The 17500-nt window shown below is 38.4% G+C and overlaps 3 protein-coding genes and 1 long non-coding RNA gene across 9 annotated transcripts in view; 3 read left to right on the plus strand and 1 right to left on the minus strand.

Moving 5' to 3' along the window:
- ap2b1 (adaptor related protein complex 2 subunit beta 1) overlaps window positions 1-8411 on the plus strand; it is a 67081-nt gene extending 58670 nt beyond the window's left edge. For 3 of the 4 annotated variants that reach the window (XR_012405774.1, XM_068221111.2, NM_199919.2), the window contains 1 exon segment: window positions 7221-8411. Coding sequence is in view for 2 of the 4 variants with exons in the window: in XM_068221111.2 (XP_068077212.1) it covers window positions 7221-7295 (75 nt within the window). In the remaining 2 variants the exon portion in view is untranslated. 4 annotated transcript variants of the gene reach the window in all.
- lrwd1 (leucine-rich repeats and WD repeat domain containing 1) overlaps window positions 1-17500 on the plus strand; it is a 779065-nt gene that overhangs the window by 241389 nt on the left and 520176 nt on the right. The window lies entirely within an intron of this gene.
- Window positions 4682-12939, minus strand: LOC141385645 (uncharacterized). Its single transcript, XR_012406442.1, has 3 exons — window positions 9186-12939; window positions 6399-8452; window positions 4682-5517 (listed from the first exon to the last, which is right to left on the minus strand). It is a non-coding gene; the product is annotated as an uncharacterized lncRNA (long non-coding RNA).
- rasl10b (RAS like family 10 member B) overlaps window positions 17047-17500 on the plus strand; it is a 36314-nt gene continuing 35860 nt past the window's right edge. For both annotated transcript variants that reach the window (XM_073951557.1, XM_073951558.1), the window contains exon 1: window positions 17047-17298. The gene's annotated coding sequence lies outside the window, so the exon portion shown is untranslated. The remainder of the gene's footprint in view (window positions 17299-17500) is intronic.

Below are 17500 nucleotides of genomic sequence, written 5' to 3' on the forward strand. Positions count from 1 at the left end.
GATTTGAGTTACTTTGTATCACTTTCCATAATAGAATGTCTATATCTTTCAGTACAGGTACATATAAATGTGTTGTGTTATTATATAATTCATATTAGCCCGTGGGCAGCATCGACTCTCAAGCATGAACAGTTCTTCACAAACCTCTTATCGCCCATCAAATCTGCTTGCTTTTTTTAAAATTGAGATGGAAAGTATGGCAACGAGTGCTCATCATCCATTCAAGGTCTACACATGCATGTTTTATGATTCATGTGAAGCCAAACAGCAGTGGTCAAACAGTCTTATGCCCACTGAGGCGCTGAACGCAGGATGAGCACCTGCAGCGAACCTTTCCTTGCCAAAAAAACCTGACGCTGGAGTTTAATGAGTTCCAGATGTAAATTTTGACTGAGGTTTGTTATAATCATATGAGCGAGCAAGGTTGACAAATTACTGCGCCGCATCCGGCAGTTTTGATGCTTAGTCAACTAATACAAAGCACTGGGATAAAACTGGCTTTATGACAAGCTAGACAGAAAAGCCCTCTTCATATTGTCACGACTGGCTGCTTGGCATGCAGTGTAAATGTGTGTTTGTTTAAGTGTGTTTGTTTGAGTGTGTACAAAGAAAAACAAGCAGTGTCTGAAGGATGAAACATGGAAACATTGTTTAATATTAGGGATGTAACGGTATCAGAATTTCACGGTACGGTAATACCTCGGTGTGAATGTCACGGTACGGTATTTATTGAATCATTTACAGGAAAAAACAAAACTTATGAAAATACTCCAAAAAAGTGCCAAAAGTGTCAATGACATACAAATTAGTCATCTATCTGTAAGCTTTGAAACAGGAACTTCAATTTTAATAACAAAAAAATATTAAACCATGTAAAAAAATTAAGTTTCAATTTAGTATTGTTGAAAACTCATCACATTCAACATTTAATCACTCACTCACTTAGATAGAGATGGGTTTAAAGGAAAATTATCATATAAATATAATCTGGTAAAAGCTGGTATCTCTGGGTATTTACAATGTCCCCTGCAACAGAAAAAAACCCCTCTCATTTGGGACTGAGGTTTCTGGGACAAGAGAGATATGACTTGGCCCAGGTTGACAGCAGTGGGTAACGTTGTGCATTGTCTTTCCCCCACTTGAGAGGACAAACCATGAGTGAGATAGAGATCTCATGTCTGCATCAATCTAAACAGTGTGCTGTGTTTCTGCAGTCCCCATGACTGATTATTAGTCGTATTCCCCAACACCCCACACACAGGGCTCAACCTGTGCAGTGCACATGCCCTTTTTAGTCTTGGATAGAAAGTTCCCTTCCAAAATGATCAAAAGTGCCCAAAAGCGACATACCCTCCGTCCCCGCTTTACAGTACGCGCGCGACAACACAGCTGATCAGAACGCGCGCGACAACACAGCTCATAAGAACTCGCGCGACAACACCACTATTCAGTACGCGCACGGCGACAACACCCGCTTTAGGGTTTTCTCAGTTCTTTAGGAAATTTTCTCAGAAGACCTATAGTTTTACCGAGTCATGCGACTACGGTAATATTGAAAAAAATTAATATTGCGGTATGATGGTATTTACAATACCGTTACATCCCTATTTAATGTATTCAGTAGCTCTTTTAATACTTTTAAGGAGTACAAATTTGCATATATCTGAGTAACGCCCCATTCACACGGGGCTTCAGCGTCAACGCTTGACTGAAGGCGTGTCTGAAGTTCAATATCATAGCAGCATCAGCCAATGAAATTCCGTCAGCAATAGACCACTGTGTAGCTGGTGTATTTGCATACAGCGATCTGATTGGCCGACGCTTCCGTCGGCGCTTAAAGTTGAACTAGTTTCAACTTCTGCAGCGAGCAACACCTCTGAAGCGGCGCCAACGGATCCACAATGCAGTTCGGCAACGCCTGACGTCACCCATTCAAAGTGAATGGGAAGCGTTGACGCTGACGCCCCGTGTGAATGGGGTGTAACGCTTTAGTTTATGTAACAATTTCCATTATCAACTAGTGGCTTATTTCCAGAGATGTAAAAAGTATTAGAGACCTAGACTTAGAGTTTTAGAACTTCAGATTCAGTCGCCTATGGGAGAAATGACTAGAAATAATTAACGGCAGAAAACGGTCAAACTACTTGCTCTACAAACAAATGTTTGCATGACTATACAGACCAAGTAGAATAATATGATAAGGAAATATCGATTTGCAACATCAAACAGCGAAACGAGCAGTTTTTAATGTCTAAAAATGAATGGAAGTGAATGAGACCGGAAGTCTCGAGCCAAAAAGATTCAAATGGAAGCGCCCGCTCGGCGGCGAAGAATAAGTTGAATAATTTATCTCTGTCTATCAATATAATCGATCTATTTATCTATAATTCATAATTTTGCAAAAAAAAAAAAATTATGCGGAATGATTTTGAGAGTATAGTAACTAAAAACTTTACACATAAAATGTAAGCATACATTAGTAAGTATAATATGTCTACTAAAAGTTTAGTTTAATTTGTTTAAAGTTTGACAGGACGGTATTGCAGCACAATTCCCTGAAATGCGTCAAACACACACTCAAAACAATATTTGACTAATATAAATACAAATATAAAGCATAATAAACAAACAAAGTAAAACAATAATTAAAAAAAAAAACATCAAACACCACATTCACTCACTGGTCACTTTATTAGTTACACCTGTTCAACTGATCATTAACAAATTTCTAATCAGCCAATCACATGCTACTAACTCAATGTATTTAGGCATGTAGACATTGTCAAGATGCTGCTGCAGTTAACTGCTAATCTACTGGAATTTTCACGCACAACCATCTCTAGGGTTTACAGAGAATGGTCTGAAAAAGACAAAATATCCAGTGAGCGGCAGTTCTGTGGGTGCAAATGCCTTGTTGATGCCAGAGGTGAGAGGAGAATGGCCAGACGGGTTCCAGCTGATAAAAAGGCAACAGTAACTCAATAACCACTCGTTACAATCAAGGTATGCAGAAGAGTGTCTCTGAACGCTAAACACATCCAACCTTGAGGCGAATGGGCTACAGCAGCAGAAGACCACACCTGGTGCCACTCCTGTCTGCTAAGAACAGGAAACTGAGGCTACAATTGGCACAGGCTCACCAAAATTGGACAATAGAAAATTGGAAAAACGTTGCCTGGTCTGATGAGTCTCAATTTCTGCTGCGACATTCAGATAGTAGGATTAGAAATTGGCGCCAATAACATGAAAGCATGGATTCATCCTGTCTTGTATCAATGGTTCAGGCTGCTGGTTGTGGTGTAATGGTGTGGGGGATTTTTTCTTGGCACACTTTGGGCTCACTTGTACCAACTGAGCATTGTGTCAACGCCACAGCCTACATGAGTATTGTTGCTGACCATGTCCATTCCTTTATGACCACATAATCTTCTGATGGCTACTTCCAGCAGGATAACACACCATGTTATAAAGTGTGAATCATCCTAGACTGGTTTTTTAAACATGACAATGAGTTCACTGTACTCAAATGGCCTCCACAGTCACCAGAACTCAATCCAATAGAGCATTTTTGGTGGAACGAGAGATTCGCATCATGGATGTGCAGCTGAGAAATCTGCAGCAACTGTGTGATGCTATTATGCCAATATGGACCCTCATTTTGAAAAATATATATACTGTAGTATTACTATGGAAGTCAATAGGTTTAAGCTACCAGCATTCTTCAAAATATCTTCTTTTGTCTTCAACTCATTAAAGAATCTCAAAAAGGTTTTAAAACAACATGAGGGACAATAAATTTTGGGTGAACTATCTCTTTAATAGCAGTGCATGAAACTCCCATAAAAAATGTTTGTCATGGTGTTCAACACGATGGAAGAATGTGAAATGCGCAAACTATTAAAAAACCCAAACATCATTTGATTCTTCTGTTTTGAAACCCTAGCTGGATAACATGAGGCCATATCCAGACTCGGGGCATGTCCAGAGATTGAACACTGTTTTTTATTTTTGAAGGCAGCACTGATGTTTCGTTCACTGCCTCTGATTTCCCACAATCCTGTTGTTTTGGCGGGTGCTTGAAAAGAATAAAAATGGCATCTGATGGAACAGGCTGTGAAAGATTCAATAAATAATTCATGAGAGAATTTTTCTCTTTTTGCAGCTCGATAATTCCAAAATGCATTGTAGTCCCCGAGACAAAAACAACAACAAAGCCAATCCTGACTGACTGGTTGGCTGCAGCAACTTTGGACTCTGTTATTCTGCTGAGAAGTTGGTGGCCAAAATAAGAAGATCCTAAATAGATTATTCTGTTGATTAGCAGTTGATTATTTAGAAGGCATCTGTTCGGCCACCTCTGCTGAGCCTGATTGCCGGCGGCCCCCTGAGGCTCCGGTCAGCTCCGCGCGATCAGAAACCCTACCTGATCCCAGACAATTGATTTTTAATGAGACTTCAGCCATCAGTAATTCTGGCAGCAGCTGTGGCTCCGATCTGAACAGATGATAACTGGACTCCACCGAGCCGGCGCAGTTTGACCGAACAGCCAGTGATGGAGTGCTGTAGTCTGCCAGGAGCCGAGACCCCTGGAAATACATTCCTCAAGTCGGGCTAACCGGTACATACCCTGCTGTATACGGGATTATGTACCTGGTGGTCCGAGAGTCACAATCAATCGAAGGAAACGTCACTGAGATTTATATATTTGTTCAGTCGGAGTATAGTGACATTTAAAGAGAAGCGCCTATTAATAATATAATTAATAAAATAAAAGTGCTTTATTTGTCTGTCCTCAAGGCTTTTTGATTAAAAAACAGAGCTGTAACTCTAGGACAAAACCTTTAGAGCAGGTCACTCACAGCACATATTATTGCATTCAGGAGCATATCCATAAATCCAGTAAATAGCCCATTGGGGTTGTCATGGTCTCGACTGGCCAGTCACGACCCAGAAAGTGGCACCCGCCTCTACTTGCAAGGGGACATGAAAACCAAGGTAAAACAATGACATGCAAGCAGATTATCAAATGCCATTAGACAAATAAGCTTAATGGATAGTATTATTACCAAAACTAAAATATTTTCATCATAAGCAGAGCGTGTGTTAGGCTGGGGAAGGCTGGCCAGAGACCACGGAGATAGCAGCACAGAAAAAAAATGCAATCTTTGAAAACATGTAAAGGGTGTAAGGCGGAATACGAATGTAATTTAATGTTGATGACAACAGTACACTTTAGCTATTGTAAGTTTGTCAATCAAATTAAAGTCCCCCTTAGCACAAAAATGGAACTGTCCAACTCCGCACCAATGAGCACTGTTTTTGACTGGAGTTCGCAGCAGCTCTGAAAACCAAACCAAAACTCCTGCTGGCCAGCGGACTTTTCTGATTTGCTGGTCAAGAACATAAGTAATAAAATGACAAATGAGTATTACGAGAGAGGTATAATAATATATTACACTGGTTTGACTTGTTTTCAGCATTAAATTGGTTGTTTCATTTATTGTAACGTAGTCTTGTCTGTAGTGTAGTAATCTTGTTTAGGCAATCATTTGGACTTTTACATTTCAAAGGTCAAATATTTACTGCTGAATTACACGTTCGGTTGTCAATTGGCCTCATAAAAAAGAGAATGATTTCAGATTCTTGACAGATTTTTGCAATTTAACAACAAAGAAAATATCAACACTTCTAATGCCAGGTCTAAAAGGAGGATTTTGCTGCATAGGGTAGGGCAGTGGCTAATTTTCATATTGACTGCCATGCCAAACGCATTTTTGTTTGTTAGACAAAAGGCTACCATTAATAGATAAAATAATATAATTATATAATATAATATAATATATACAATTTATCTTATTATTATTATTATTGCTGTTGTTATTATTATTATTATTAATAATATTATTATTATTATTATAACATACACTACCGGGCAAAAGTTTGGGGTTAGTAAGATTTTTAAAATGTTTTAAAATAAGTTTCTCCTGCTCACCAAAACTTTAATTCAAAAATTTAATCAAAAATACAGGAGAAATGGTAAAATTGTGAAATGTTATTGCGCTATAAAATAACTGTTTAAAAGTAGTTTATAATTATATTTATTCCAGTGATTTTAATGATGAATTTTTAGCTTTATTACTTTGGTCTTTAGAGTCACATGATCCTTCAGAAATCGCTCTAATATTAAATATTATTATTGTTATTATTAATGGTAATAGTAATAAAAGAAACAGGTAGTAATCATTTTACTTAAAACTGCATAAAGTAAGTAATAAATAAATATTTAAAAAATAAGTATTTAACAATTGTTTTTAAAATATAATAAATTATATATTTATTAATTAATTATATAATTAAATTATTAAATAAAATTAATAAGAAGAAAATAAATAACTGACCCCAAACTTTTGACCGGTAGTGTAGATCAGTGAGTGAGTTTAATAAAATAACTTAATGTACGTGTTGAATATAATAGACATTTGTTGATGGGCTGTGCTTTTCTTAAAACCTCTTTTTGGTCGGTTGCAAATCTTTTTAAATGCATTAAAGGTCAGCGCATATATTAGCCTTACCCTGGAGTTTGTTAACCCTCTGTTTATGATTTTCGTTGTTAGCATCACAAGCTGTTTCAATTCAAAATCTGTAATATAAAAAAGTGCTGTGGAATCTTTTTCATCATGTGTATTGATGCTGATTCTGCATCGATGCATAAAAATATTTTTAAACTGATTAATTAGGCCTGCTATACATAAAACAATGTGTGGTTTTATTGTCAAAAAATCCACTGTGTAGAACATATGCCGCAATAGTTGGTGGTTCATTCCACTGTGGTGAGTGCTTATAAATAAGGGACTAAGCAAAAGAAAATGTTTCTAATATTAATTATAAAATTCAGTGTTTGATTACATTTTAATTACAGCAGTGGGGTCAAACTCAATTCCTGGGGGGCCGAAGCCCTGCACAGTTTAGTTCCAACCCTGCTCCAACACACTTACCTGTAGGTTTCAAACAAGCCTGAAGAACTCAATTAGTTTAATCAGGTGTGTTTAATTAGGGTTGGAACTAAACTGTGCAGAGCTGTGGCCCTTTTGGAACTGAGTTTGACACCTGTGAATTACAGTGTTAAGAATTTAAAGCATAGTATTGAGTGTTGATTTGTTCTTCTCTTTATCCGTGCGCTTCACAATTAACGTTACAAATATCTCGTCTTTCTCTTCCAGCTGTCTCTGAAGTGCAGGGCTCCAGAGGTTTCTCAGTACGTGTACCAGATGTACGATGCCACTCTGAAGAACTGAGCGTCTCTCTTGTCCTTTTTCTTCCTCTACACACACCTCTTCTTCCCCAGCCGCCGCCACCACCGGCATAGAATCCTGCTCTCCAATAATTTTCTGCCGTTGTTTTCCATCCATAGGTACCAGTTTTACTCGATGTGCCCTGCAAAGTTCTGTTCTTGCCAAATGTCTCGATGTGGTTGAAAAAAAAAGTGGGGATTTGGCAACACAGCTCCCATGTGATTTCTATCGTTCTTTTCAATTGTTTGAATGCGTTCACCTTCACATGCCATTATCATGTACGAACAGGAAAAAAACGTGCGTGGAATATTTAGAAACGTGTTGCGAGTGTATTTTCATTTCAAGACCACTATATCCCGATGTTAGCCAAAATGAAAACGCTTAATAGTACATGCTAGCTATCTGATAGTAGCCTCGCATGCTTTTTGACCAACATAAAAAAAACGTCACATTCCTTTTTTTAACATTTCGTGTAATCGTTCACCAACATGTCAACACTCCATCAACGTCTCCGATGGTTTCAACTGCTATAAATCAACCTAACGTGAAGCAGAAAACCGACTTTCTATCGATTGATCTTGTGTAAGTGGGTCATCTGATATTCATTCCCAGATTGAGTCCATTCATTTGTGATATATCGTGCTTGTGAGATTTGTGCATTAATATTTTGGTCCCTTTGGTGTAACGTTCTACATTAATACATAAAGCATCGCTCAGCTTTTGGTTGAAAACTAATACACTAATGTAGGGATGCAATATATTCTAAATAGACATCAATAATATCCGATGAAATAGATGGATCACTTTATTAGTCTTTCAGGTGGTGCTGGTGATTTAAATGTGAATGTTTTGTTGCTAATGTGCCTGTGTGAACCTGCATGTGAGCAGCGTCTAATAAACATCTGCCAGTAGAACCCTTGTGTAATAAGGTGGAGTATTAATAGGGCAACCTTTATATGTGCAAAATGTTGAGTTTTAATGAAAAACATTTCTATTGTCAGTCAGATCATCTTAGTATTGAAATGCAACAAAAAATAAAGTCTGATCATTTTTTTCCATGATTTATTTTATGGATCGTTATGATTCCAAATAAAGTCAGCAGTGTTGGCCTCCCCAAAATGATGTTTGTCGTTCTGTAATACGTGCAAATTTCGCAAATTCTTTTAAAGGGTCACGAAACACCAAAACACATTTTTTGAGCTGTTGACAGTCGTATATGTGTCCCACACTGCTAAAAACACTATTAGGACACCTATATTTCACTAAAAAGTGTAAATTGGTTGTTTTTGCGTTATTTCAAGCAAATTCGTACTTCCTGTTTGAAACGAATTTTTGAAGCTGCGTCACGGTCATGACATAATAGCGTTGTATTCCAGCGTGCAGACTGGGCGTCTGTGCCAGAGTGAGTCTTATTACGTCTTACAGCCTGCTGCATTAATGCATGAGTAAGGCTTGGTTCAAACCAATCAGCGCGCTCTATTGTGCAACTTCATTAATATTTATTTCTGTGTTTACACGACATGGACGCATCGTTGTGTTGGCAAAACAAGCGTGAAGTGTTGTTTTATAGTTTGCTGCCGTTAAGTTTCGTTTTCTTTTTCTCTCTGTGAGAGCTCAGACTCACGTGTGGATTACAGTGTACGCGACTGTCCACCATTTAATAATTTGGCAAATAATTCCACTACAGATGTCCATGTAGGTTAAACACCATCACTTTCTCCTGTGTGTGAGTATTTTGACTGAAACTCGCGCGTGCCCATATAGACACTCCCACACCCTTCCACTTTAGTTCCTCTGACACTCCCCCCTAAACAGCTGGACACGCCCACTTTTCTGACTTTTTCCAAAGTAGAGGTGTGAAAACACCCTGCTGAAACGAGGGGGTTTCATGGCCCTTTAACAAACTGTAGTATTAAATTTGTCTTTATACATTCAGAAATCATTTTCGCTTTTGTGACAACATGGCAAAATCAACAAGCCAGAATCACCAAAAAAAAAAGCCAGATTACAATTTGCTAATTTACACTGACACAAAGACTAAATTTTGGAGACACGTCCTGTGGTCTGACGGAACTAAGATTGAACTCTTTGGCCATAATGACCAGTGTTACATTTGGAGGACAAAGGGGAAAGCTTACAAGCCCAGGAACACCATCCCAACTGTGAAGTATGGGGGCGGCAGCATCATGTTGTGGGGCTGTTTTGCTGTAGGAGGGACTGGTCCACTTCACAGCATAGATGGCATCATGAAGAAAGAACATTATGTAGAAATACTGAAGCAACATCTCAAGGTATCAGCCAGGAAATTAAAACTTGGCCACAAATGGGTCTTCCAAACAGACCATGACCCTAAGCATACTGCCGAATTAGTTAAAATGTGCTTTAAGGACAACAGAGTGAATTTTTTAGAGCGGCCATCACAAAGCCCTGATCTCAATCCTATAGAAAATTTGTGGGCAGAGTTGAAAAAGCTTGTGCGAGCAAGACAGCCAACAAATCTTACTCAGTTACACCAATTCTGTCAGGAGGAACAGGCCAAAATTCCTTTAAACTATTTTGAGAAGCTTGTGGAAGGATATCCAAAACATTTGACCAGAGTTATACAGTTTAAAAGCAAAGCCAAGAAAAGAGCAAGGAAATGTAAGTAAACTTTTGACTGTCTAGAAATTGAGAAATTCTCAAAAAAAAAAAATCTTTCATTATTGTGGCATTTAGCAAATGTAAATGATTTAGGTAATCCTAACTGACCTAAAACATTAAACATTTAGTATGATTTATCATCCGACATTTAAAAAAAAATTTTTATGTTCCATTTTTTAGAGTGTATGTAAACTTCTGGTTTCAACTGTATCTAACACAAGTGTTGTTTATAGGGGGCCTTGCTACATCGACAGCAGCATTGATTTAAATATGTTTGAGCAAGTCTGTGATGGTATGATGTGTTCGCTCAGAGCTGGACATGACGCAGGCGTATCGTAATCACTCAGGTCTGCAATAGTGCTGAACTGAATACTGAACAGCTCTTCTACCTTGTGCACTCTAAAAAGATTTATGAGAGCATTCGAGGTGCAGTTTTGAGATCCATTTGAGCAATTTCTAATGGTGTACGCTCTACTTACTTGTGTACTTACGGGTCATACTGGAGTCTTCGGGTGTTGTGCATCATTTCTCCTATAGCTGTGCTTTTCCCCCCAGATGCTCACAACAAAAGAGCTTGTTGCTTGTAGAGTTTGAACACATCTAGAGACCCATCCATCCAGTCCAAGTGCTTCTCAACTCACTGAAGAGCAAAAATAATATGAGGCTCCAACAAGACTTTTTCAATTCAGATAAGACATGTAATTGAAAAGCATTTAAAAAAATATTCAAGAGCTATTGCGTCTCATTTACTAATAATTATGTACATTTGTCGTATATTTATTGGCACATTTGAACTTTTTTAACTGTCCAATTGAGGGACTTACACCACAAGTAGTTAGGGCTTAGGGTTGGTATCCAGTGCATCTGGAAAGTATTCATAGCGCTTCACTTTAAAAAAAAAAAAAAAAAAATTATGTCACAGCCTTATTTTAAAATTAATTAAATTAATTTATTTACTCAAAATCCTACACACAATAGCCCGTAATGACAATGGGAAAAAAGTTTTTTTTTAATTGTTGCAAATTAATTAAAAATCAAAAACCTGAAAAATCAGATGTACATCAGTATTCACAGTCTTTGCCCTGAAGCTCTAAATTGAGCTCAGCTACATTCTGTCTCCACTGATCATTCTTGAGATGTTTCAGCAGCTTAATTGGAGTTCACCTGTGGTCAATTCATTTGATCGGACATGATTTGAAAAGGCATACACCCCGCTATATAAGCTCCCTGTGTTGACGGTGCATGTTAAAGCACAAACCAAGCATGAAGACAAAGGAATTGTCTGTAGACCTCAGATGCAGGATTGTCTCGAAGCACAAGGCTGTGGAAGGTTACAGAAAAATTTCTGCTGCTCTGATAGTTTCAATGAGCACAGCGGCCTCTATCATCCATAAGTGGATCAAATTTGGAACCAGCAGGACTCTAGCAGGACTCTTCCTAGAGCTGGCTGGCCATCTAAGCTGAGTGATCGGGGGAGAAGCGCCTTAGTCAGTGAGGTGATCAATAACCCGATGGTCACTCTGTCTGAGCTCCAGTGTTCTTCTGTGTAGAGAGGAGAACCTTACAGAAGGACAGCCATCTGTGCAGCAATCCACCAATCAGGCCTGTATGGCAGAGTGGCGAGAAGGAAGCCACTCCCTGCCTGGAAATTGCCAAAAGGCATCTGAAGGACTCTCAGACCATAAGAAACTAAATTCTCTAGTCTGATGAGAATAAAATTGAACTCTTTCAAGTGAAGGCCGGGCGTTACGTTTGGAGAAAACCAGGCACCGCTCATCACCAGGCTAATAGCATCCCTACAGTGAAGCATGGTGATGGCAGCATCATGCTGAGGGGATGTTTTTCAGCAGCAGGAACTGGAAGACTAGTCAGGATAGAGGGAAAGATGAATGCAGCAATGTACAGAGACACCCTGCTTCATGTCTGGGGTAAAATGAATGAGGAGGCATTGAAGATGAATCCAAAGAATCTTGATGAACTCTGGGAGTCCTGCAAGAACGCTTTCTTTCCCATTCCAAATGACTTTATTAATAAGTTATTTGAGTCATTGCAGAGATGTATGGATGCAGTTCTCCAAGCTCATTGGAGTCTTACACAATACTGGACATTATTTCTTTTGTCTAAACAAAGTCAGATCTCTTGTCCTAATTAAATAATTAAAAATCAAGGCATGATCATATTTTATTTTAGTAAAATAAGTGTAATCTAGAGGCCTTTGCCTTTCATATAAGCCACTTCTGACACCAAATGACCAACTAGAAGTTATTACTTGTTGTTCCTAAAACTTGGATAGGCGAAAAGACAATTGCTAGGTAGTGTAGTACTGCTACTGACATTCATCATTATTTTATGCATCAAAAAGAACCACAGTTTCAGCTAAAAAAAATATATTCTTTAATATTCTGCATTAAAAATACACCTTTTATTTTTTTGGACATTTAAATTTTGCATGAAGACCCTTAAATCAAACTTGTGCAGTTCTGCTTCCGTTTAAGCTTAACTGAATGTAGTTTTAAACCTTTTTAACGACTAACCAAATGCAAGAGAAACCTTTTTAACAATTACCAGCTCTCTCCCTTGTGGCATTTAAATCGCTATTCTTCAGTCTGAAAGGGGGGAATGGCAGAAGATGGAAGTGATTAACTGAATAAATGGGAATAATTAGGAACCACAAGCAGCGCGGATCTGTCTCACCTGGAAACACAACACAGCTGCCGACTGTACGGGTGACGTGAAGCGAACAGGTAAGAACCACGTGGTTACTTAGCAACAGAAAAGAAAAGACGAGGTTGCTAAGTGACCGACCGTCGGTTGATACAGCATGCATTCGTTTTCAGAAAGTGATGACAATAGTCGATTACGACAGAGTCACGCAAATGAACTGAAGATCACCTCTGCAGAGCGGTCGCCGGGTTGAAGAAGGTATAAGTGGATATGTCCACGTTCAGGATGTCAGTGAGGAGTTTTCTTAACGCATGCTCTTCTTCAGAGTGCTGGTATTTACTCTGGTATTTACCGCGCATGACGCGCTGCTTGTTTACGCAAGGAGACAGATATGCTGTTGACAGCTATATGGCAAGCCGCTTTAACATTTAGTCATTAAAGCTTATAGTAGGACAAGACCTGTATGTGTAGATTTGTATTTTTTAATGTAATCTTAACACGTACGCATGGGTCCTGTGTTTTCTTTTATCGTGACTTCTTTTTTTTAACCGACACGAACTTTTATCTGTAAAAAAATAAAGTAAATTTATAAGTATATTTCATGGAATTAAGTCAAATTAATTTATTATTAACTGTTATTAGTCAAGTTTACTTTATAAAACTTGGTTTCAAGCAAATATTAAGTCATGACAAACTTTATAAGCTAACAATAGGGTAGCCTATATGCAGAGCTAAGCTGCGTCCCAAATCGCATACTTATGCACTATTCTACGCCATTTTGTAGTATAAATAGGTCGTTGAAGCTGCGTCCCAAATCGCATACTTATGCACTATTCTACGCCATTTTGTAGTATAAATAGGTCGTTGAAGCTGCGTCCCAAATCGCATACTTATGCACTATTCTACGCCATTTTGTAGTATAAATAGTGTAAGTAGTGCGTTCACACTGAAAACTCTAAAAATAATAAGTGCACTTTAATTACCCGGATGATGCCCTCATTCAGCTGCTAAAATGAAGTGTGTAATGATGGACACTTTACGCACTCAACGACCGCAGGTTTACTTACGTAGCGGAAGGGGCGGAGCTATCGGACGCACATGTTGAATAACTTTATTTAATTTGGATGGTGAAAGCAAAATTCTTTTACGAGAGTGATTATAGCGCCTCCCGATAGTGATTGCGGCAATACTCACGGCAGGTATTATTTGATAATTCGGCCGTTTACTTCAATGATTTGGCAACCGTCAAACGTCATCAGGGACACGGTTTGAATTTCCGCTTAGTAAAAAAAACATTAGTGTGCCATTTGGGACGACACTACATACATATACTACCCTGTTGAGTGTGTAAGTGCATAAGTACATAGTGCATGAGTGCATAGTGTATAGTGTGCCATTTGGGACGCAGCTTGAGTGCGTGAAGTGTCCATCATTACACACTTCATTTTAGCGGCTGAATGAGTGCATCATCCGGGAAATTAAAGTGCACTTATTATTTTTATGGTTTTCAGTGTGAACACACTACTTACACTATTTATACTACAAAATGGCGTAGAATAGTGCATAAGTATGCGATTTGGGACGCAGCTACGGACACTTCACGCACTCAACGACCGCAGGTTTGCTTACGTAGCGGAAAGGGCGGAGCTATCGGACGCACATGTTGAATAACTTTATTTATTTTGGATGGTGAAAGCAAAATTCTCCTACGAGAGTGATTATAGCGCCTCCCGATGGTGAATGCGGCAATACTCACGGCAGGTATTATCTGATAAATCTGTCGTTTATTTCACTGATTTGGCAACCGTCAAACGTCATCAGGGAAACGGTTTGAATTTCCGCTTAGTAAAAACACCTTAGTGTGCCATTTGGGACGACACTACATACATATACTATCCTGTTGAGTGTGTAAGTGCATAAGTACATAGTGCATGAGTGCATAGTGTATAGTGTGCCATTTGGGACGCAGCTCTAGTGTTTCTTTCTATACTGATAAACTTCCGGTGAGCGGTTAATGTGACTTTTTCCCATTTTTATACAGTTCCTTTTACAGCATCGATGTTGTAATGTAAGAAAAATATAATCAGTTTAATAGACTTTGGCATTCATTAAGTTGCTCAGGCGTAAAACGAGATGAAAAGCCGCTTACACACACACGGGTCAGGATTAGTAGGCTAGCGCAGAAGCTCAATTGGAGTCAAATAAATGTTCACATTTTAAAGACATGGCAGGGAAAAATCTAATTTAATGCAGTGCTTCTTGTACATTCTGAGGCCCACTTTACATCAGATATCACTCTCAGCCAGTGGAGTGATATCTGATTTTTAACGAAAACAGACCTTAAATACGCCGATTTTGTAACTGCATAGTTCACCAGAATCGCTTGACCCAGGTTACTGACAAATTAAAAGTTCTTTCGCATACTTCTGCATACACCCTATTATTCATAAAATTTGACACTCGTCAAACAATTTAGAATAAAGTCCCCTGCGTTTTAACTGGTCACATGCAGTATTTTACGTTTAACACAAAATATAGTATATTTAAGTATAGAAATATTTTTAGGGGAGTCACAATAATAGTTTTCTTCTTTTGTTATATACTTTAAATTATTAATAAAACCTATAATAATAATTATTAATCAAACATAATAGGATAACATTGCTGACCAAATTGTGAAGCCCTAAACACTACACATTTATTATTATAAATCACAGTCACTATTTCAAAAAGAAAAATTTAAGTTTCTGCATGGACAGAACTAATATGGGGGTATATATGAGTGTTTCTCAACCATTTTCCTGGAGGACCACCAGCTCTGCGCATTTTGTCCTCTTAACCAAACATACCTGATTCAGATCATCAGCTCATTAGCAGAGACTGAAAGACCTGTGATGGGTGTGACAGACAAAGGAGACATCCAAAACATGCAGTGCTGGTGGCCCTCCAGGAACGTGGTTGAGAAACACTGGTATAAAGTAATCTCCTCATTATTAATATCCTCATTATTATACGCGCTGCTCCCGGTGTGTTTACATGCACGCCGACAAAATTCACAACGCCACTTATACGCTGTGAAACCGGATAAACTTTTATGCAGAGGTGTCGGCACGCAGTGAGCTTTGCAAGTCGACAAAACTAAAGTTATAATATGATGATGATCTTATTTTGACTGTGGCTATGAAGCAGAAAGGAAAGATGGTTAGTCATCTCGGTCATGAGTCAGGTCTAAGACAACAGATAATTACATAAAACAGTGGTTCTCAAAGTTTTTTCATCAAATACCACCTCAGAAATAAATTGTCTCCAAGTACCACCAAAATGAGCAGTATTGAAATACAGTAGTGTAGTAGGCCCAGTAAAGCAGCTACAACTCTGCAAAGTAAAATAAAAAACGTAGCAGATTACCTCAGAAATATAGGCTATATGTCATATATGACATATTATATACATCTATTTTGATAAATTTTGAAATGTGTGTAGCATGTACATGACATATTTGATTCCTTCACGTACCACTAGAAGGACGTACTGGATAAGTTAGCGGTTCATTCCGCTGTGGCGCACTAATGAAGGGACTAAGCCGAAAAGAAAATGAATAAATGAATGATGATATAATTGATGACTTTGCAGAAAAAGGCAGTGAAATATTCGTAACATTTCAGTTTGTTTGTATGCTGTCTGAATTGTTTAAGAAATTAGGAGTAATAAAAAGTCAACCACATAGTTTCTATATGGTTCTGTTTTTTGTTTTTCAGGGGCGAGGGGATGGGGTTGGATATGGGGTGGTTCGCCCAAGATAGGCTATTTAATCTAGAACCGCCACTGTGATGAATGTAAGCAGAACGAACCATTAACACATTCCATGCAAATCAGTGTAATTACATAATCAACATATTCATTACTGATTGCATAATTCAGCCCCAACAACGTTATGACCTAAACATAGATTGTATACAATAAAAAAGCTTGAATAAAAGTGACTAAAAAGGGAAAAGTAAATGAATGAAATAGGTTGGAACTTATATATTATGTTTAATATATAAGCTTTAAAATGCTGAGTTGTCTAATGTAGCTAGAGAGAGAGAGAGAGAGAGAGAGAGGGTGAGTTAAAGTGTCTATTTATTAGCCTCATAAAAATTAGCTTTGTTGCTAAATAGTTTGGAGTAGAAATGTACATCTGTGCTAATTATGATATAAAAATATATTTACAGATATACATATGCTACTTTGCACATTTTAGACAGTTAATATTTTTCCTCCAGTGTTTTGTATTTTAAATGCTTTTAAATATACATTCGAAATATATCATAACACAATTTTGATAAACAGCCTAAATGTTAAAAAGGCTTGCCATAGACAGCAGAGATTTCGCCTTGTTTTATTTTATTCATTTTTTTTGGGCGCGAAGGGGAGGGGGTCATATTCAATTAACCTGTGACGCTGACCTGGTGAGGCGCGAAGGCACGGCGCGGTCCGGGCACTCCGATGTCACGCGCACGCGTTCATTTATCTGTCTGTTAACACAGCCGAACATGCGCGCGCCGAGCTCTGCATGACGCGAAAGAGAGCAAGACATTTCTCCAGGACAGTTTGAGGGTTACTTCTGCACCTGAAAGCGAGCAGAGAGGGAGAACTCGACGGGAAAGATCCCGCAGGTGTTCAGCAGCCCGAAGAATGCAACTTCTCACCTGCGCATAAGGTAAGTCAATGCCGCCGTGCGCGCGCGATACGCTTCAGCCACAGTCGCGCGCTTCAAATATAAACAGCTACAAATTACCGATAAACTGTCAGGCGATTTGGGGATAAATATACTACAGGTGGGGCATTTACAAGGATATTAAACGCTTAAATAAAACAAAATAATCACGACGCGCGTGTGTATTCTGTAGGATGCAGATAAT

Source organism: Danio rerio, chromosome 5 (assembly GCF_049306965.1).
Source record: "Danio rerio strain Tuebingen ecotype United States chromosome 5, GRCz12tu, whole genome shotgun sequence".
Lineage (NCBI taxonomy): Eukaryota > Metazoa > Chordata > Actinopteri > Cypriniformes > Danionidae > Danio > Danio rerio.